The 22,352-nt window shown below is 44.6% G+C and overlaps 1 protein-coding gene across 1 annotated transcript; it reads left to right on the top strand.

The window, feature by feature from the left end:
• The first annotated feature begins 3,675 nt into the window (after positions 1 to 3,675).
• On the top strand, positions 3,676 to 21,398 carry DDX18 (DEAD-box helicase 18). The gene is made up of 14 exons (XM_036254723.1): positions 3,676 to 3,837; positions 5,718 to 6,092; positions 8,491 to 8,631; positions 10,031 to 10,166; positions 10,518 to 10,618; positions 10,739 to 10,938; positions 11,027 to 11,141; positions 13,814 to 13,953; positions 15,044 to 15,205; positions 15,525 to 15,677; positions 16,390 to 16,503; positions 18,144 to 18,200; positions 18,499 to 18,676; positions 19,649 to 21,398. The coding sequence occupies exons 1-14, from the start codon at positions 3,753 to 3,755 to the stop codon at positions 19,789 to 19,791; spliced, it is 2,100 nt and encodes a 699-aa protein (XP_036110616.1). The 5' UTR covers positions 3,676 to 3,752; the 3' UTR covers positions 19,792 to 21,398.
• Positions 21,399 to 22,352: the final 954 nt, after the last annotated feature.

The following is a 22,352-nucleotide window of genomic DNA, read 5'->3' as shown; positions in this document are numbered from 1 at the left end:
GAACAAGGATCTTGCTTGTCTTGTTCACTGTTGATCCCCAGGGCCCAAAGCAGCACCTGGTACAGAATAGATATTCTTTTAAAGTAATAAATGAGTATATTTCTTGAGAGAAACATTTCTGTTGTGTCTTCTGGACCCTGTCCAGTTTGTAGAACCACTGCAAAAATAATGACTCGGAGAATTGTGGCGATGATCCCTAAAATGATGTCTCATTTTCACATCCATCAGCTCACTAAAGAAGACGTTTCTTAAACCCCCGAAAACTGCTTGGTCCAATGCAGAAATACGGAGAACCAGAGTCTGATCCCAGAATTCAAGCCACAGGAAGGGAGCAACACCCCACTTATTTACAGTAATATATCACTTTTTGAGTGATTGACCTCATAGAAAACAGCAGTTGAAAGTTCCCAGAACATCACTTCAGGAGTCCTGAGGCAGTGATTAGACAGAGTCAGTTATTTTCTTCCTCAAACTCCAAGGGGTTTGTGAAATAGATAGATGTCTTTTCCCAGTGACTTGAGGGATTTTATTTTGAATGAAAAATAAACTACTCACAAATCTGATTTTTACTTTACAAATAGTTGTCTAAGGTTTACAGATTTCAAATAAAATTGGAAGAATAGTATGGGTAAGGCACGGCCCACATGAAATCTAAATGTTGCTGGCTGGCAGGTAAAAGGCAGTGCGTCCATTTCCTGCTCTGCCTGTTGATAGCTCTGTGCCTGAGCACAATGGGTGTCAAATGAAAGTCTTCATCCCCAACCCCATCTCTTCTCAGAGCAGGGTGTTGCCCAGATATGTGCTTTCCTTATCAATACTGCGTAGTTTACCATAGTTGTCTAAATTTCTATGTTCTCTGTGTAAACTCTGTAAGCCCCATGCAGAAGAGCTACATTGACCTTATCCACCATTTTATTCCCAGCACTAGCACACGCCTATCACATACTCCTAGCATAAATATGCTTAAAGAGTCATTGCTAAACAAGTGAACAGTTGGCAGATGAATGTATTCTGAGGCATGAGACGTCTGGGATGGGGAGCCCACGTAAGAAGTAATAAAGACGTAAACATATACTGAGAGATACTGGGATGGGCTCTAGCAGTGAGGGACAACAGGACATTCAGAGGCACATGATTCGTCCCCACCTCCCCAGACCTCACAGATACTTTCTGAAATACAATTTAATGATACGTATTTGCTTACCAGACCTGGTCTCGAAAATTCACTTAGTTAAAATAACTCCCACCCCCAATTTTGAGAGTTGATCCAAGGTTATCATCTCTCATTCCTCTCCTAAAAATCCGGAAAAACTGACATCAGTAGCCTTATATATGGCACTTGAAAGGCATTGATCCCTAAAATAAATCATTTCTATGCACCAAAGGGACCAGCTTTCCTGATTTGAACACCTTGAACACCCCAAACTGTGGGTTCTGTGGTCTTATGGAGATGATTCTGCCAAACCTCACTATTAACTGGAAAAGGTCACACTATAGAGAGAAGGAACTATCTTCTACTACTACTAAAGCATTCTCAGACCCACATATTTAAGTTACAGCAGAAAGAAAATAATAATTTTCAGCACTTTTTATATGGAAGACATGCCAGTTGTTGCATCTAAGAGTAGTGGGTGTGAATTTTAGTCACAGGCCTAATACTTGGGTGTGTAATCACATGACTATAGATGTAGAAGTAGATATGTATTATGTGTCTGCTTTTTTATGTGATGGTCAGTCACATGTGGCTGCAAGAGAGGACACAGGAGAGGCTCAGGAAAACAAAGATTATTATACTCACAGGTTGTAGAAACTGGAGGCACACCATACCATGGGAAAGCACCAGCATCTGTTAAGAGGCAGAAGGAACAGGACCCCGAGAACAGCCAAGACCATGGCCTTTATTGAAGTTCCATTGGAAAAGGCAAGTCAGGACAGGGTAAACAGTTTAAATTACATGGGCTAATTTAAGTAATTGAGGAGGGCTCTAAACTATTGGAGGGTTCCCTAGTTGCCAAGTACCTGGCTTTGGAATGATTAAGGCAGAGGAATATTGCTTGCTAGGGTGCACTGGCCAGATAAAGAAATTATGGCTCTGGATGGGCATTGGTTCAAAACCACAGGTCTCCCAGAGTGAAATCTGAAACTAGCTCACCCACATAGAGCAGGGAGAGACTGAAGAAAAAGGCAGACCACTCCAGACTGGTAGGTGGCAGGTTCACTAAACAAGGGAACTTACTCACAGGGCTTGTCTTAAATGGCTGGAAAGAGTAGATCTCTGCACCCACCCAGCGGAGTCTTAAAAGTTTATATAGTGTCTTAATGGGGTTCAGTCACTTACACCATCCAGATGGTCTCACAACACATTGCACTCTCAAGGCTTCGTCCTTGAAAATACTTCCCACTGTGGAAATTTTGAACAGGCTAAGTCTTTCCCTAACTCTAAGAACTGGCTCGTCCTTGGAGGAAAAATCTTTCCCAAGTGGAAACAATCATCAACAATCTAGGCACATCCTGATGTATTTGTCTTAGTTTTCCAACCCAGTTCAATGGGATTTCTGTCAATTCATTCCTATTCTGTTTAAACTTCCCCCAAGTTTCTCCCTCTCCCTTCTTCCCTATGATCATGACTAATCCCCATCAACTCTTTGCCTGCCTCTCCAAGTAAACAATAAAAATAATGCAGGTCTCAATGACACTTCTCTTTATTGTTCAGCCCAAATTGGCTACTGCCAAGAGGAACTGAAGCAAAATTTTCAAGAAAAATATCTTCTGTATGAACTATCCCAATTTTTTCACAGTGGTAACTTTTTAAAAATTAAACACTCTATACATATACCCCTCCCCCCATTAAAAAAAAAGTAGATAAATAAAATAAAATAAGAGGCCTACTAGCTAGCCATGCTGTTCTGAACTCCTAGAAGGTCCATGGGTGAGCTGTGGGGATTTATAAACCTGTTTTTCAAACTGCAGCCAACCCATTAACGCCGCCATGAAATTAATGTAAAGCCATAGTATCAAATTATCTTTGGTTAATCCTCACCTGAGGATATTTTTTTCTTTTTTTTAATTTTTATAGAGAGTGGAAGGGAGGGAGGGAAAGAGAGAGAGAGAGAGAGAGAGAGAAACATCATGTGAGAGAATCCATTGGTTGCCTCCCAAGTTGCCCCCTCCCCCACAGGTACGGATTGAATCTGCAACCCAGGTACATGCCCTTGACCAGGAACTGAACCCTCAACTCTTCGGCCTCGGGCTGAGGCTCTAACCACTGAGACACACAGGCCAGGGCATAATGTGAGTTTTTAATGGCTCAGAATAGAATATGTATGATGGAATGAATGGAATGCAAAGAAAAATATGAGTGAAATACAAGATTAAGGGTGTTGCTTTGATCAACGTTATATTTATGTGACTATGTGTAAACTGGAGACTTCCTCAGGCCCTCCATTGGGTTCTTCCTTCTCCTCTTGGGCCACTCAAACTCGGCCAGGACTCCCAACCCCTTAGCTGTCCTGCCAGCTCTGGCCGTGTGAACCCGGCGCAGGCGCGGCCGCCAACCCACCAGGAGGCGCTGCACACAAGCCGTTCGCAAGGGAAGCATTTCCACCCGGGACATATTTTCGGTGCACAGGCCACTAGCGTTTCCTGTGGCGTGTTTCCTGCCGGCCGGCCGCTCCGTGCGGCCTGGGAGGAAGTCACGTCACCGCGGAGTGGACCGGCCGAGCAGAGGCGCCGCTCCGAAGCGTTTCGTCAACATGGCTCACCTGCCGATGAAGCTCCTGCGCAGGAAGATCGAGAAGCGGAACCTCAAACTGCGGCAGAGAAACCTGAAGCTACAGGGTGAGATGCGCGAAGTTGCGGGCCTCGGTTTGCGCGGGAGCCCACGCTCGGGCCGAGGCGGCCGCGCTGTGGCTCGGGCCGCGAGCACGTGTGCTTGTGGAGCGTGGAGAGGCGGGTGCCCACTCGCCCGTGGGCTCACCGCTGCCCTGAGCGTCTCTGTCTCCTCTCTGAGCTAAAGCCTCTGGGGTGTCCGTCCAGGCGCCGGGGTTCTTCCCGCTGCAGCGGCCGTTTCCACCCGCTGCCCGTTCGGGCTCTCGCCGCCTCAGCCCCCACCTCCTCCCCCCTCTCCCCCGTTTCCGATCGGACACCTGGAACTCTGTCTCCACGCACCTGGCTTTTACGTCATCTACTCGGTGTCTTTATTTCTTTAAAAGCAGCTCATCGTGGCTCTTTTCACAAGCTTTCCTTCCCCCATCGTGCGCCCGCTTGCTCTACTCTCCTACTGTAGCCCTTGCACGTTTACAGCTTCGGAGTGCCTCCTGCCCACGTCCCTCCATGCCTCCAGCCCTGTCTTCCCATCACCTCCAACTTTAGTTTATAAATCCCTTAAGAGCTTCTACATAGTTGCATCTTTCACAAAGGCACCTAAAAAGGATTTTACCTAAATGTCACCTTACTTACCTACCCCATTTGCAGTCCTAACGCCCGGACGGAGCGCCGGAAGTCTTGAAGTTGTTCTGATTAAGCTTTGGGGGCCCTGTGTACTTCGGGGTAAACCTGGGAAGGCCATTTTTGAGGTCTCGTGCCTTACCCCAGTCAGTTTTCAACAGAGGTTAGTCGATCGCAAGAAATCCTGGAGGAGCAAGGTGTGTGGGTTTTAGAAATAATGGTTTTGAAGTTCCCTTTTATCTCCAGTTCTTATAAAGCATTACTAACTACTGTACTTTCTGGTAGTAAAGGTAATGACAAAAATAAAATACGGTGTTACCATTTTCTGTATATAAACATGGAAACTTCTGTAAAGACATCTTCAGATATTTTATATACATAACTATTGGGGCAAATGAGTGGTTTCATCACCAATTTTCTGTTCACTAACATCTAGGAAAGTTAAGGGTGAATGTTTTAAAGTTGTATTTATATGAGAAGCGGTACTTGTGTGAATAAGATGTAAGTTTTAATATGTCTGTTAGTCACATACTTATCAAACACCTAATATTAAAATGTATATTTTGTAACTATCATTGTCTCGCCCTGGCTGTTTAAATATTTAACCTCATGAAGTTTTCCTATCCATCCCAGACCTTTAACTCTTAAGGACAGAGATGGTTTTCTGAAGTGAAGAAATGCAGCTTTCACTTTTCCAGGATTTTTTCTTAAAGGAAATTGACTTGTCTTGTAGTGCAACACCATAAAATTACAGGGTGGTTTTGAAAGAATATAGTTTATTGATTTTTTTTTAGAGTGAAACATTGATGTAAGAGCGCAACGTCAGCTGCCTCCTGCACGTCAATGGAGCTGGAAACCTGGCCATGAGCCCTGCCTGAGAATCAAACCAGCAACCTCCTGGTGCCCAGGAGGACACCCAACCAATGGAGCCACACAGGCCAGGGTGCAAGTGGTTTTAATAATGTACAGTAGGCCCTCGAATAATGTCATTTTGTTCAGTGTCGTTTGTTGTAACATTAATGAGATGCCATAGGAACTTAGCTCTCATTTGTATCTATTAGTCTGTGGTAAAACTGGTTTCCGTATATGTGGTTTCACTGCAGTTCCAAGAACCTGTCAATGATATTAAGTGAGGACTTACTATATGTGAAAGGGAAGTAAAAGCTAAATCATTTCAGTTGTGGAAGTCATGGAATTTATCATTTGATATTCCATTTTTTCAAATTAAACTTCCCCCCTTCTTTGTTACAATGTGTTCTGTTTTTAAACAGGGACCTTGGATGTGAACCTGTCAGAAACTCAAGATGAGGATGTATCTGAAGAAACAGTAGGAAAAATTAAAAAGTCCCTAAAACAATCTATGAATGGAGGCTTGTCAGAATCCCAAAATGGAGATATATCTAAAGGAACAGTGGGAGATGGAAAAGTTAAAAAATCCCTGAAGCGGTCTGTAAATAAGGGCGTGTCAGAAGCCCAAAATGCAGATGTAGCTAAAGAAAAAGTGGAAAATGTAAAAGTTAAAAAATCCCCCAAGAAATCGGCCATATTAACGAATGGGGAAGCAGCAATGCAGTCTCCCAGTTCAGAATCAAAGAAGAAGAAGAAGAAAAAGAAAAAGAGAAAAATGGTAGATGATGCTGGGCCTGGTAAATTCTTCATTTTCTTTGAATTTAAGCCTTTTAAACTGTTTTTCAGTTATTATTTTTTCTTTTCCTTTCTCTGTTATTATTGTGCCCACATGACATGCAAGAACCCCCTGTGCTCGCTACTATACCAGAAACTATCCTGGTGATGTTGGGGGAGGGTGTTGCTTATATTTTAACTTCTCAAAATATTGAGCAATTTATCATGGCTTTACCTTCCCTGACAACCTTGAATAAAACCTCACACTTACAGAAGAATCTCCTTAGATGTCTAGAAATTTGCTCTTCTGTTAGCTGATAAACAGAACATACTGTGGCATAGTATTTTAGGTTTACCTGTTTACAAACAACTGTGGAGTTACTGGGACTAAAGAAATCCGGTTGGTGGTAGAATCTACCTTCTCGGGCCCTTTGCATTAATGATTCTTTTCATTTACCTCTTTTTTGCCCCGTTCCTTTTTCGTACCATAAGTTCCTCCCTTTTGAAAAAAGAGTTAGTGATAATTTGAATGTGCAAAGTGTATAAAATAGCAATTAGGAAACTTCTGAATGAATGGAACATTAATTTCCAAGTGAGATGAAGGCCAAGATTGTATTGAGGAGGAGTGAAGTTTGTTGTGTGTGTTTTTTTTTAAGGTGATTGGATTTGAGTAAGCTTAGGTGGAGGAATAGCCATTGTGATTGAGGCCAAAGCAGGCAGGGGTTGCAGGGGAGGGTGGAACAGGTGTCAGCCTTCCGCCTACTTTAGTAGGTAAAGCTTTACTGGAACGCTGCACACCCGAGTGTTCGCGTGGTCTTTGTGGTGGCAGCACATGGTCTACACAGCCGAAAGTGCTTGCTTTCTGGCCCTTTAAGAAACAGTTGTGCCAGCACCTGGGTTAGAATTCCCTATTTATCTGTCGTATCTGAAATAAAGCTTACATTTAGAAAAGAGCTTTGAACTTTTCTGAACATGTGCGGCTATCTTCATTCTGCCTACAGACTAATGTAGTTTATGAGAAATTTCTTAAAGCTTAAAACAAGATAGAGAAACGCATGAAGATAAGACATTACAGTTTTTATTTAAAGTGATTGTACTAAAATTATTAGTGCCTTTAGGATTCTTTTTTTAAGTATACCTGAGGAAGTGATCTGTTTATATTCTTAAGCATTGAATTACAGATTAGACCTATTGGTAAACTTTAAGAACTGTTTTAAGGAAAACAAGTAATAAGTCTGAAGAGCCCGGCTGGTGTGGCTCAGTGGTTGAGCGTCAACCCATGCACCAAGAGGTCACCGGTTTGATTCCTGGTCAGGGCACATGCCCAGGTTGTGGGCCTGATCCCCAGTGGGGGCATGCAGGAGGCGGCCAATTGATGTTCTCACTCATCGATGTTTCTGTCTCTCCCTTCCTCTGTTTCTAAATAGTAATAAAGAAAAAAAATTTGTTTAATAAGTCATGAAGACCAGCTGGTGATATCCATGGCTTTTTGACATGTGGGTCCTGCAGAACTGACCATTTCCCAAAGGGGTGGTAGTAAAGTCTAAGGAAGAGGCCAGTCCTAGGCTGCAGAGTCCTGTTCTGACTAGCGTGGTGCTTAATCCATTTGACCCAGAGGAACACTGGGGAGTGTGATGAAAGTTGTGAATATGAAGTAAAGAGCCAGAGGCCTTGCCTTTGCTCCCTCACCACTCACTCAAGGACAGGCCAGTTTTCTGTCACCCAGCTAAATGGGTTGCTGCTCCTGCTTTGTAGGGTCTTTAGGTCACATGGAGAACCTTTGGTATTTCTGTTCATATTTTTTAAAAAATTAGCTTTTATAGCCATGGTGGAAAATCAGTGCTTGTTAACATTAATGACATGCCCTTTTTTTCTCAGTGAATTATCTGGAACTTGGTGTAATTAGAATACTTAAATATTTAGCTAGCCTTTTTAAAAATTGGTTACTTAATATGGTATAATACAAAGTTTTGTTGGCAAATCTGCATGTCCCTCTGGGTTTTTTAATATAACCAAATCTTTAATTATGAAAAGAGACATTCTTAGCAAATTAAAACTGGAAATGTGTTAAGATTTTGAAAGTACGCCTCTTTGCATCACACATCCTTTTTTTTTTTTTTTTATCCTCACACGACATATTTGCATTTATCTTCAGATAGAGAGGGGGGAGGAAGAGAGAGAAACATCGATGTGAGACACATTGGTTGCCACCCACACGACCCCAACCACGGCCGGGGACAAACTGCAACCAAGATACGTGCCCTTAGCAGGAGCCAAACCCAGGACTCTCTGGTCCATGGGCCAATGCTCTAACCGCTGAGCCAAACTGGCCAGGGCACATCACACATCTTTTATTTTGTGATCATGTTTGGTACTTTTATTTGAAGAGAAAAAATGGGGTTTTGTTCTTTAATACTAAAGATACCAAAAAAGCAAAGACCGAAGACAAAGTAGAACCTGAAGAAAGTACCCAGGCCCTTGAAGAAACAGAAGACAGTGTGGAGAGGCCAGGCGATGAAGAAGAGGACGGCGAAGTGCCCAGCCTACCCCTGGGACTGACAGGTAACTTCTAGCAAGCTTTCCAGACAGATAAAAATGCCATGCCTCTGGATTGTAAGATTTGAAGGTTCCATTGTGACTTACCTGAAACAAGAAAGTATTGACAAGAAATGTTAAACATCTTTGGTGCTGCTTTTGTCTTCCCTGTTGTGTGCCTTAGCTTTTGTTGCTTCTTTCTCTAGTTTTTTCTTTATTCCTGACAGTTTTTTAATGATGCACACAAACAGCTTCTGGGGTCCTGTGTTCCTTTGGTTTATCATTTTTAAAGGCTCATTGCATGTTGTAGTAGGATTGTCATTGCCCCAGAAGTCTGGAGACCAGAGGTTAGCACTGGCTTAGTTACTAAGAAGGAAGGGGGAGGAAGGGCTTAACATTATGGGAGCTTGTGTCAGGTTAACCCCCTCTGGCCCATGTTTCTTCATCTGTAAAGTAAAGAATTTAGACTAGAATTTGTTGTTCCTAACCAAAAATATCTAGGAGTTACTTGAATTGTTTGGTTTGGATTTTCTGTTAAAATACTGAGACCCAACCCCGACCTGAATTGCAAAGGTTATGGAAGTAGTTCGCATCCAGGGCAATTTTGTCTCCCAGGTTGGGTGACCAGTTCATCATGGTTTGCCCAGAACTTGACCAGTTTCAGCTTTGAAAGTCCAGCCTCTCATAAACCTTATCTGTCCCAGGAAAATCATGAGGGTTGGCCACCAACATTCTTGCTTGTCAGAACAGGGCAGTCTGCTGGCATCTTGTGGGGAGAGGTCGGGGTCACTGTGGAGTGTGCTCTAGTGTAAAGGACAGCCTCTCACAACAGAATTGTCCAGCCAACGTGTCAGTAGTGCCAAGGTTGACAATACCCGGGATGTGGCCAGTGCGTGTTGGAGTAGGGAGCTCCGGGGAGGGAGGAGGTGCTTCCCCTGCAGAGGAACTGCACCCCTGATATGTAGATCTAGTCTAACAGTGTGGCTGAATCTGACTATTTTGGGGAGAATAATAACTACTGTTTTGATTGACTTCTCACTATGTTTTTATTATCCTGAATGTTTTCTGTTTTTATTTCAGATTTCTTAAACACTTTATTTGAACTCTTGTCCCCACCACCACCCTTGGTTGGCATGTTCATTTCATACAAGTCCTTAGATTGTACTTCCTCTCTCAACCTTATTATTTTGTTACAGTATGGGCTCTGGACTTTAAATTAACAGCAGTGGAGACATTTTAAAAGTATAGGGTTTTGATCTTAACGTTACATAGGAATGGTTGGGAATTAGTTGTAATGGAAGAAGCTTTTCAAAGCTTGACTCCAACCTGGTAATGCTTTCAATCAGCAAAACTAATTTAGGCAGCTCGAGATACATTAACTATTAAAAATGATAAATTTGCTGATAATAAACTGTCTTCCATTTAGGAGCTTTTGAGGACACTTCATTTACTTCCCTATCTAATCTTGTCAACGAGAACACTCTGAAGGCAATAAAAGAAATGGGCTTTACGCACATGACTGAAATCCAACATAAAAGTATCAGGCCACTTCTGGAAGGCAGGTATGATTAACATTGATATTTAACTATGAGTATCTCTGTTTTTAGTGCTAGTGCTTTGGAAAGGAAGTACCCGTGTGTTCTGTTGATTCTTGCACTGTGTTGGTTTACATATCCCATCTCATTAAAGGCTTTAAGTTATTTTCTGGTGTTTGAAGAAAAGTGTTCACTTCTATTTCATAGCACAGTTCTTGTTCCTGAGGGGTTGATTTCAGGGATAGGGAAGGTAGGAACTTTGTCTTTCTTGATCCTGTTGTAGTCTTGGAGCCTAAAACATGTGAGTGTGCATGGTAGCTGTTGGGTAAGTACTTGCTGAATGAGATACTAAGTCTCCTTTTCCTTTTTAATCTTTAGGGATCTTCTAGCAGCTGCAAAAACAGGCAGTGGCAAAACCCTGGCCTTTCTCATCCCTGCAGTAGAACTGATTGTTAAGTTAAAGTTTATGCCCAGGAATGGTAAGCCTTTGATCCCATTGTTTCTTGCCATTGTCTCACTAGAAGTTTATTGCAGCAATTATGAGCTCATGGTGGTCATTACAGTTTGACTTTTTCCATATGTCATTTTTTGCCTTTTAGGAACAGGAGTTCTTATTCTCTCCCCTACTAGGGAACTGGCCATGCAGACTTTCGGCGTTCTGAAAGAGCTGATGACCCACCACGTTCACACATACGGGCTAATCATGGGTGGCAGCAACAGAGCTGCTGAAGCACAGAAGCTGGCTAACGGGATCAACATCATTGTGGCTACCCCAGGCCGTCTCCTGGACCACATGCAGGCAAGAGAACTGTTACGTAGTACCTGTCTCGTCTTGTGTGGCATACACTTGACAGCTAATAGTGTTTCTTTGTCCTTTGTCTTGTTAGAATACTCCAGGATTTATGTATAAAAACCTACAGTGTCTGGTGATTGATGAGGCAGATCGTATCTTGGATGTTGGTTTTGAAGAGGAATTAAAGCAAATTATTAAACTTCTGCCAAGTAAGTGGATAGCATCTGCATGTGGTTTGCAAAGTGGTGGTTAGAAACAGGTGAGGGGTGTTCCTGTCTGAACATTATGAATACCAGAATTGTATAGCCAAGTGAAGTAGCTGTACCAGTTGGCCTTAGAGGTAGTTTGCAATATAAGTATCAAACTTACTAGTAATATTGGTTTTGCCATGTTAGAGGTTTAATGCAAGTTAAACAGTCCAGGCGTATGTCTCATTGCCATCCGCCCCTGCCACCCATCTTACTTTCTCTTCCTCTGACATCTCCCAGGTAGCCATAGACTTACTGCCTTCTGTGTGATATTTGTCGTGCATGCCTTGGTTATAGTGCCTGTAACATTATTAACTGCATATATCTGTAATAAGGCCCTTATTCCATTCATTAAAAGATTTGTTTTTTTAATGTCTTACTGAAATATAATTGACATAATCTGTAAATATTTTAAGTATACAATTTGATAAATGTTGACATTCCTCACCTCAATATGGTGAACATCTCCATAACCCTCAAGTGTCCTCATGCACCTTTGTAACCCCTCAGCCTCAGTAGAGCAGCCCTCGCCTACATCCAACAGCTGCTCACACAGCACTCGCCCAGGCGGCTGGAGCTGCTTCCTGTCACTGTAGAGAGTGTGTCTTCCAGAGAGAAGGTTGCCATCTACAGCTCGTTCTTCACGGGCACAGATTTTCTTTTCTCTTGGGTAACTACTGAGGAGTGCAGTGGCCAGCATATTTGTACCATTTTACATTCCCATCAGCAGTGTATAGAAGTTCCAGTTCTATCTACTAAATCTTGGGATTAACTCCTAATTTTGTTCTTTTTCAAAATCTTTCTGGCTATTCTTGTCCTTTGCATTTCCATATAAATTTTACTATCAGTTTGTTAGTTTCTACTCCCTAAAAAAATCTGGTTGATTATGATTTAATTGACTATACATCATTGGTGGATATTGAGTCAATTGAACCCATGGATAAGGTATATCTCTATTTATTAGCTCCTTAATTTCTCTCAACAGTGTTTTCTGAGTACAAGTTTTTTCATATCATGTCAGATTTATCCCTCAGTATTTTATTAAAATTTCAATTTTAAATTGTTTGTTTATTGTATGTAAATATATAGTTGATTTTTGAATGTGTATTTTATGTCTGGCAAGGTAATTCTATGTTCATCTGGATTGTTCGGTATGATCCTTTAGCTGTAGCAGCCATTGGATTTTCTGCATAGACAATAATATCATCTACAAATTTTTAAAAAGTAAATTAAATTCTTCACTTATTTTTCTTGCCTGATTGCACTGGCGAGAACCTCCAGTACAATACTGAATAGAAATAGTGAGGCAAGCCTTGGCCGGTTTTGCTCAGCGGTTAGAGCACCGACCTGCGGTCCATAGAGACCCAGGTTCGGTTTCCGCTAAGGGCACGTACCTCGGTTGCGGTTTGTCCCCGGCCCTGGTTGGGTCATGCAGATGGCAGCCACTCGATGTGTCCCTTTCACGTCGATGTTTCTCTCTCTCCCCCGCCCACTTTATCTGAACAAAAAATGGATAAATATCCTCAGGTGAGGATTTAAAAAAAGAAAAAGAAATAGTGAGGCAAGCCCTGGCCGGTTTGGCTCAGTGGTAGAGCGTCGGCCCTCAGACAAATGAGTTGCGGGTTCAATTCTAGTCAAGGGCATGTACCTCGGTTGCAGTTTGTCCCCGCCCTGGTCGGGTTGTGCAGGAGGCAACCAGTCGATATGGCTCTATCACAACAATGTTTCTCTCTGTCTCTCTTCCTCCCTCCCACTCAATCTGATAATAAGTAGAAAAATATCCTCAGGTGAGGAATAAAAACAAACAAAAAGAAATATTGAGGCAAGATATCCTTGTCTTGTTCCTGATACTAGAGAGGAAAGCTTTCAGTGTGTCACCATAAAGTATGATGTTAGCTGTAGGCTTTTCTGTAAATGCCCCTTTTCAGATTGAGAGCGAGCCCTTTTGTTCCTGGTTTGCTGAGATTTTTAAAATCAGAAATAGATGTTACATTTTGTCAGAAGCTTCTTCTGTGTGTGTTGACATGACCTGATTTTTTTCTTTAGTTTGTTAATATAGTAAATTGTATTGGTTAATTTTCCAATGTTAAAGCATCCAACCTTGCATTTATGGAATAAACATGCATTATCCTTTTTATATATTGTTGGATTCACTTTGCTAAAGTTTTGTTTAGAAAGTTTGCATTTATGCTCATGAGTCCTTGTTGGGTTTTGGTTTTGGAGCAGTGGCTGGCTTCAAAGAATAAGTTGGGAAGTAAATTCTTTTTAGTGTCCTGGAGAGTTAAGTGGAGAATTGGTAATATTTCTTCCTTAAATGTCTGATAGAATTCACCATTGGAGACCATTGGGGCTGGAGTTTTCTTTACATAAAGATTTTAAGCACAATTTCTTTCATAGATACAAGGCTATTCAAGTTTTCTGTTTCTTTTTGAGTGAGCTTTAGCAGTTAGTCTTTCAAGGAAATTGTTCATCTCATCTAAGTTGTCAGGTTTATGAACATGAAGTTGTTCGTGATACTTCCTTAATGTCAGGTGATGCCGCATCTCCACTCCTGCTAGTTCTGCTTAGGAGCATTTGTAGTTGTGAAGCAGTTCTAAGGATTCCCTGAAAGTTTTCACATGTGTCTGTTTCAGCACGCAGACAGACCATGCTCTTCTCTGCCACACAAACTCGGAAAGTTGAAGACCTGGCGAGGATTTCTCTGAAAAAGGAGCCATTGTATGTCGGTGTTGATGATGATAAAGACAATGCAACAGTGGATGGTCTCGAGCAGGTATTGTTGTCAGCACCTTAGATTGTAAGAGTTTTTGTTTTGGGGGTTTTTTTGAAGGGTGTTTTCTTGTAATTGGAGTATCCTCGAGAAAGCAGGTGAGTTATTGAGCTCTTAATCCAAATATAGTGAACTTGGGTGTTGGGTCTCTGGCTCTCCTGATGGAAATTATCTTGAACTCTGAATAATTTATATATATATTTTTTTATCCTCACCCGACGACTTTTTTGCATTTATCTTCAAACAGTGGGAGGGAATGAGGGGACAAGAGAGAGAGAAACATCAATGTGAGAAACACATAAACTGGTTGCCACCCACACGACCCCAACCAGGCCAGGGACGAACCACAACGAGGTACGTGCCCTTAGCAGGAACCGAACCCGGGACTCTCTGGTCTGAGGGCCGACGCTCTAACCGCTGAGCCAAACCGGCCAGGGCAACGCTGAATAATTTAATTGGCTCTCTTTACTGTCTTTTAATACTATTTGTCACATAGGAAACGTCATTAACCATTACTGTTTTTTGATGCAGTAAAAAAATGTTCTCGTTTAATAGTCTCTGGCTCTGAGAGGTGAATTAGGAGGTGGAGAGACTCATTTCCGGCACATAGCTATGGAAAATTGGAAATGAGGGGACAAAGATCCAAACTAGGTTGATTAAAAATAGAACTTTAAAATCCAGTCTTTGGGTGAATAAAATATTTCCTATAACATGTTAGCTTTAAAACTTTTCATTGGTTTTTGGTTTTAAAAAACACATTCACCCAGCTTTGTTATCTTTTTAGGACTGTGCACTTAATGTGTGGCTAATTGAGATCTTGCTATTAAAGATCTTTCAAAAAATGAATCATTGATATATCTTGAGAGTTCCAGTTGGAACAAGTGTTAATATATTATGATTACAAAAACTGTTGATAACCAGTAATTTCGGAAATATGAAAAGAATTCAGTGTCTAGTGATTACAGCCTATTAAAGGAATCGAAGGAATGTAACTCGTCCGTTTTAGGAATGTAAAGCGTGACAGCATTCCGTGTGTCCTGTGCTCTCGTCACGTCACCGCTCACGCACCTCTGTTCATTTGAACTACTTCCAGGGATATGTTGTTTGTCCGTCCGAAAAGAGATTCCTCCTGCTCTTTACGTTCCTTAAGAAGAACCGGAAGAAGAAACTAATGGTCTTCTTCTCATCTTGTATGTCTGTGAAGTACCACTATGAGCTGCTGAACTACATCGATTTGCCTGTCTTGGCCATTCATGTAAGTGATTATGAAAAAGTAGTTAAAAGCAAGTTGTGCTTATCAAGTTGTATAGACTATGGGGTTTGAGGTCTGTCTCTCCTCTAAACAGAGGTCAGTCAACACTGGGTGATGGTCCTGTGTGGAGGGAGCTTTGCTGGGTGTTGAGTGAGAACCACAAAGGAATAGGAAATGCGTCTGCTTGGGAAAACGGCACAGGCCAGGGGGTGAGCTTAAAATAAAGTGGGTTCACAGTTGCACATTTGGGGGTTCTGCATCTAGACCTTCCAGAAACAGCCTCAAGTTGCCAGCTCTAATGGATATTTTGATTTGATTCTAGGGAAGACAGAAGCAAAATAAGCGTACAACCACGTTCTTCCAGTTCTGCAATGCGGACACGGGGATACTGTTGTGCACAGACGTGGCCGCTAGAGGGCTGGACATTCCTGAAGTCGACTGGATTGTTCAGTATGACCCTCCAGATGACCCCAAGGTAAAGGGCATCCTTGGGGTGTGTCAGAATGGCTCAGGATTGAGGAACGTAGTTACTCTCCAGGTTCCCTGAGCAATACCACATTTCACATTCAAAGGTTTATTCCTTAGTTATGCAAGTCGTGCTTTATTAAGCACAGTGACTTCGCAGTATTTCTCTGTTGCTGATAGTACTTAGGGCTTTTGCAGGACCCAAAGTAGGGGTATGTAAGAAGATTTTAGAGGTGGCAGTGGGACTTAAGTTAGGAATGTTACATGCTCGGAATGATTTGTTAAGAGCAGGTGTCAGAAAATAAAATTTGTTTACAGAGGTAGATAAGACTAGTATACGTAGTAAAGTAAGTTTATTAAGTTTTTTTCAGCAATCAGTGGATTATATATATTGTCAGCTGGCATTTCAACATGTTTCAAAAAGCTGTTTTGAGGACAAAGCATGTTTACTGGTCATTTTATTAGCTCATAGAGTTAATATGAATAGCATTCCAGCTTTCTTTGGCCTCAGCCATCTTCTGTTGCCTCTTTGGGGGTGGTACGTGCAGAAGGAATGGTGGGCTTGCTTGCGGAACAGCCCTGGGGGAGGGGCGCCATTCATGGGATGTGCTGACGTGCTTTGCCCACTACCGTGCGAGTGCGAGTGCGAGTGCGAGTGCTGGGGTCCAGGCTGCCACGCGCCTGTGCGAGTCAGCGTGAGCTCAGGCGCGCTCTCCACCTAGGAGTACATCCATCGCGTGGGAAGGACGGCCAGAGGCCTGAATGGGAGGGGTCACGCCTTGCTCATCCTGCGCCCTGAAGAGTTGGGTTTCCTTCGCTACTTGAAGCAATCCAAGGTAAAGATCTCTGCTGCTGCTGAAAGATACTAAGTTGGGAACACATGCCTCTTTTTTAAAGTTTTTTTTTTTCTTTATTGATTATAGAGAGAAAGGAAGGAAGAGGGAGTGAGAGGTAGAAACATCAATGAGAGAACATCGGTTGACCACCTCCTGCATGCCCCCCACTGGGAACTGGGCCCACAACCCGGGCGTGTGTCCTGACCAGAAATTGAACCAGCGACCTCTTGGTCCATGGGTCAACGCTCAACCTCTGAGCCACACCTGCCGGGCACAGATGCCTCTTTGTAGGCATTGTGCAGATGGCGTTAAGCACTGTTTCTGGAGGTGTCCAGGGAGTCAGGAGTCATCACAGTACTATCAGAACAGTTGTTACAGAGGTTAAACAAGAGTTTGTGTGGGTCTTGCCCAGGAAATGTGAACAGAAACAGCTACCCACATGGCTAATCCTTGAGCAATTGGTCAGCAGTACCTCGGTGTCCCTCGCCTCTCTTCTACCAGTCCCCACAGCCTGTTTGAAACCACCTGCACTCCTGTTAACCCCTCGCCCTGGTCATCTCTGCCTCCTGCTCCCCTCCCTGCATCCTTCTCTGCATCTTGTTTTCCTGGTGCCTGCCCGGCGTGGTGTGGATCCTCATTCACTCCTGCCTCTCCCTCCCCCCGTCCATCCATTGGGTCACTTCCGTCTCTCCCGTGCACTTAGCTCTTTACCATCTCAAGTCTTTCACTAAGAGAAATAACTTCAGCCTAAACCCTCTTCTACCGCCACCTCCAGCCTGGCTGCTGCATTACCTGTCTTCAGTCTGCCATTTGGAAACGTGGTTTCTATCTGCTCCGTTTGTTCTGCTTCACCCTGTTGTCCACCCCACCCTAGTCTGACTTTGGCTTCATCCTATCCTACCAGACCGAATTTGTTAGAATTGGAAGTGGCCTCTTTGCTGGGTCTTGTGAATACCAGGCAGGCCTTCTCGTCCCGGACATTTGCCTCCTTGTTGGATTCCCCAGCACAATCTTGCCAGGTGCGTTTTCTTCCGTCAGCAACTAGGTGCAACTCTCAGAAATGGCCATGCAGACTTGGCACTTTTTCTCTGGAATGGCCTCCTCCTGGTTTCAGCTAGCTGCTGCTGTCTCTTCTGGGGAGCCGGCCCTGACCTGCCTGCCCTCACGTTCCACAGCAGGCGTGTCACTGAGTTGTCTCATCACTTATCTGTCTGCTCCTAAGACTGCAGGCCCTCTGAGGGCCGGGTCCATGGCTGGGCAGCTGTTGTCCCCCCCAGCGCCTGGCACAGGTCTGGCACTCTTCCATCCTCTCATCCGTGATGGCTGGTAAGAGATCCCTCCTGTAGGAGTTTGTGGTCATCGTGACCTCTGGTGTCGCCCTGCAGTCCGAGGGCAGTGTTGTGGCAGGGCAGCCTCCCGACATGGGGAGGCGAGCTAGTGGTCCTTCGACTGGGAGCTTCCGGCTGCTTCGTCCCCGTTGACCCTGTTTAGAGAATAGGGCCTCACTGACTCGGGCCTGGGAAGCTGCCCCCCTCTTCTCAGCTGTCTGTAGGACAGTGCTCACTTTCACTTTGTCCTCGTCTGAACATGTGACTGCGGAGCCCTCCCAGTCTACTAAACGCCATGCTTCTGTTTTCTAGGTTCCGTTAAGTGAATTTGAGTTTTCCTGGTCCAAAATTTCTGACATTCAGTCTCAGGTATGCTGTTGGTTGGCAGTCTCAGCCTCACCCTGGCATTGCCTGTGTGGTGTGTCCGGGCCGCCGTCGTTCCTGCCGCAGGGAGAAGGGTGGGCGGTGTCAGTCAGGCGTCTGGCTGTGCTCTGTCGTTTCGGGCCAGGCCATACAGGGACGTTGTGATTATTCTTACTGCGGCATGATTTTGCGATATTACAAAGCTTGGAACAAGTGTACTGGGACAAATGTTTTCATAGGACAGTTTTTTTTAATACATATGAAATCTGCTGTTCTATTAAATCGATGTTTCTTTCCATTTCAGCTTGAAAAATTGATTGAAAAGAACTACTTCCTTCATAAGTCAGCCCAGGAAGCATATAAGTCATATATTCGAGCATATGATTCCCATTCTCTGAAACAGATCTTTAATGTTAATAACTTGAATTTGCCTCAAGTTGCTCTGTCATTTGGTTTCAAGGTGCCTCCTTTTGTTGATCTGAGTATCCTTTCCTTTGTTGTTAGGAGTTCATGCGGGAGTTAGGGGGCAGAAGCTGCAGTGGGCAGTGGGGCTTGGCACTGGGTGGGCATGGGCTCCGGCTGGGGCTGGAGGAATGGTGTTCGGCCTGGGGACTGCGTGGCGGTGGGCAGGCGCTAGTGGTGGGAGTGAGGATGGCAGAAGCGAGGCAGGTTATGACTTGGGCCTGGAAAAGCCAAAGGGATTTGACTTGTAGACAGAGCAGTGGAGGGTGTGCAGTCTGGAGAGAAGCACAGGGCTTTGCAGGGCTCGGGCTGCTGGGAGGCTGCACTGAGGTCTGGAGGGCAGGACACCCTGAAGGTGAAGAGAAGACAACCTTTCCGAGAGCTCCTGTCCCCTCGGCGCCCTCCAGGGATGTCGTACAAGGGAGCTGCGAGATCAGCAAGAGAAAACAACACTTAAGTGCTACTCAGGACAAATGGCAAAGGGAGAATCTCCAGTTGCTTCTGTTGCAGTTTATAACGAGGTTTATTACCACATTTTCAACGGAAGAAACAAGCAGCTAAAGAGAGGCCGCTCATGAACACTGCGGTGTTGGGAGAAAACCAGCCTGGGGTTGCCGTCCCCGCAGCGGGCGCTGAGTAAAGGCCTCCATGCTGAAGCATGGGGAGCAGCCCGCTTGCTTAGGCGTGCCTGCATCGGCCGGACGCAGGTGCGGGTCGTTCGTCTTGACGCGGACTCGTTTTGCGTTCCTGTGAACATCCTGATTTACCTCTTCACTTCTTAAAATTGTCTTGCGTTTATTGTGTGGAGAAAATAATTAATGACTAATACACTAGGCTTAAAATCATACCTGCTAATTTTAGTCCACAGTCACGTGGACACTTAATCTCCTGGAAGTGTGTTGCGTAGGCTCATGTTTCTGTTGTTCTGGGAGGGATTGTGGTGGAGAGACAGCGTGTGCATGCTGCTTGATTTCCTTAACCTGCACCTTTAGACGTGAACAGCAATGAAGGCAAGCTGAAAAAGAGAGGAGGAGGAGGTGGATTCGGCTACCAGAAGCCCAAGAAAGTCGAGAAGTCCAAAATCTTCAAGCACATTAGCAAGAAGTCTTCGGACAGCAGGCAGTTCTCGCACTGACAGCTGTCCGTCGTCCAGGGCTGAGTGCTGAGAGGATTGGCTCTCCGAGCTCTGACAACGGAATTGTTGGCTGTAGGGTCGGGACTGGCCGAGCAAGTGTAAATGGACGTGGGTTGCAAGTGCTGAGCACTGATACTTCCTTCAAGTCTCATTTGTTTCAGGTTGAAAACGAGATCAATTTTTCTTCTTTCCCAAGGACAAAGCAAAGGGATCTTTTGGTCTCTGTTGTGATTATAGAATATTTTAAGGTTAAGTTTTTTTTTTCCTCTCTCATTTTGTCATTTTTGTACCTTTTCTTCTGGTGTCTGAAGATTTTTGCGGCATGGATTGCTATAGCAGCCTGCTGAAAAGGACAGGTGGCCCAGGACACTGGACAGAGGTGGCGTGGTGGTGACTGCTGGATGCTGTCTCAGTTTATTTTTGTTCTTTTTTGTTGTTTTTTGGACCTTAATGGTAGTTCTTGACGCCTCCTGAAAATGCCGCCATGTAAAGGGCAGGGGGCTTTTGGAAATACGTGAGCAGCACCTTCACCTAAAGGCAGCATTGATTTTTTCACATGTGCCAGATTTTAAAACAGCCTTTTTCCCTTTTATTGTTTTAAGAGCAAGAAATAAGAGTTGTGATTTGAGTAAATGCCCCTAGCAGTTGTGCCTGGGGAAGAGAGGGAAGATTTCTGAGCCTCATTTACACCAAGGCAGGTGTAACAGTCTGCTGTCCTCTGTGTGGTGACCAAAGACCTAAAAAAAAATGGGTGTGTAGCGTGGTGGTGACATGCCTCCTGCAAACTTGCTTAGGTGGTTTGGGTTTTAGTGAGCCCTTCCAAGTCTGCAATGCTTAGGCAGAGCGTCCTTGTGAGAAAAATGCTGCCTCTTCCAGATCCGTGAAACATGTCGTGGGAGCTCGTGATCTGTTTTGTTTTATTTCCAGGGTGTTTCATAACTACAAATGGTTAGGACATGTAGCAGTTTGAAACCAAAGTTGCTGGCGTTGTTTTGCTGTTGTGCCCGTTAATGTTTGTAGACTTTGTTAAATACGAGTACACTGAGAACATGAGGTGGGGAGAAAACAGTCTGTCGCGGAGACTCCCAGGAGAGGAAGGAGTGACGTTCTGCAGCCAGCTCACTCGGTCGCTGGAGCGCCCCTGTCTGGGTCAGACCTGGATTGTCAAGTCCTGGATTTAACAACTTGATCTTGTAACCGGTTTTTCTTTGTTTCAGAAATAATCACGTTTCAAAAAATATACAAAAGCAAAGGGATGAATATTTAATCACTGAACAGAAGTAAAGACTGTGCCTATTTTGGTATATAACCTTCCAGTGTTTTATATACCCATTTTTAATTTTTTTATCAAAAGTGAGATCCTCTGCCCACTCTTTGTGACCAGCTTATTTCATACCGTTATTTTCTCGTGTCATTAAATAATCACATCAGTTTTGTGTTAATATCCTTTGTTAGCCTTGCTCGGTCTGCCTGGATTTGGGTTCTGGACACCTGCTTGTCCCAGACCGCTCTCTGTCTCAGCACGTCTGAGAGCAGGTAGAACGATGGTTTCTGCTACAATAGGACTTGTTTCAGGTGCTTCCTGAGAGCCTGTGTGGGATTCTCCGGGCTACGGACATGCGGGGAGCCGGTGCCAGGTGAGACAGGGTCGGGGCAGCGGCCTCTGCAGGGCGTACTCACAGGTCAGTAGTGGCCTGGTCTGCAGACCCGCGCTGCTCTGCTCGGCCCCAAACCAGGGCAGGTCCCGTTTGCAAAGCGACTCCGAGGCGGTGAGGGAGGCTTTCCTGCTTTCCCAGGAGGGACAAGCGAGCACCGGGGCCCGGGGCCCTAACAGTGCTGGCGGTGCAGGGCGAGGCCCTGATGCTCCAGTGAGGACGGCTTCCTGGCAGATTTGCTAGAGGAGAGTAAAGACTCCGTGTGGCCTCAGCTTTTTTCAGATAACATGTATTTTAGTTTTACTAAGAGCAAGACGCTGGGGGTGCAGGGGTGATTCGTTCCAATCTCGAAGCTTACTGTGAGGGAGATGAGAGGTGGGAGAACAGCACTGAAAAGGAAGGAACCATCTGCAAGGGCCAGATGGTGGAGACTAGCTTTGGGAAGGTGACGTCAGAGCTGGGTCTTGCCTGGAGCCAAGTGGGTGAAAGAGGGGAGACGGGGTGTCCGGGCACCCAGAGCAGCAGGAGCAATGGAGCAGCCTGGGTCACTGTGAACTGCAAGAGGCCCCGTGGAGCGCTCTGGGCCGCATAGGGTCCCGGAACTGGCGCGGTGCCCTGAGCATCTCGGAAATAGTAGCTGCTGTTGCCCAAGCATGATGTCTCCTTTGGAAGGCACAACGCACAGAAACAAGGCCAGGAAGCCGAGCAGCGAGGTCCGAATTGGGTTTGTAGTAAAAGGGAATACAATGTCCGGTGTGCGTTGAGATTCATTCTGGCTAATGTTTAGGGTGGAGAGAATCGGGAAACTGGAATCTGAGAGGGAAGGAGGAACAGATGTGAGCCACCTCGTGACACCACCAGTCCAGGTGCGACCGCTGGCGGCTGCTGTGCTGGGGGTGGGGCAAG

The sequence above is a fragment of the Molossus molossus genome, unplaced genomic scaffold, assembly GCF_014108415.1.
Source record: "Molossus molossus isolate mMolMol1 unplaced genomic scaffold, mMolMol1.p scaffold_m16_p_11, whole genome shotgun sequence".
Classification (NCBI taxonomy): Eukaryota; Metazoa; Chordata; class Mammalia; order Chiroptera; family Molossidae; genus Molossus; species Molossus molossus.
This window is presented reverse-complemented; position numbering and strand designations above follow the sequence as displayed.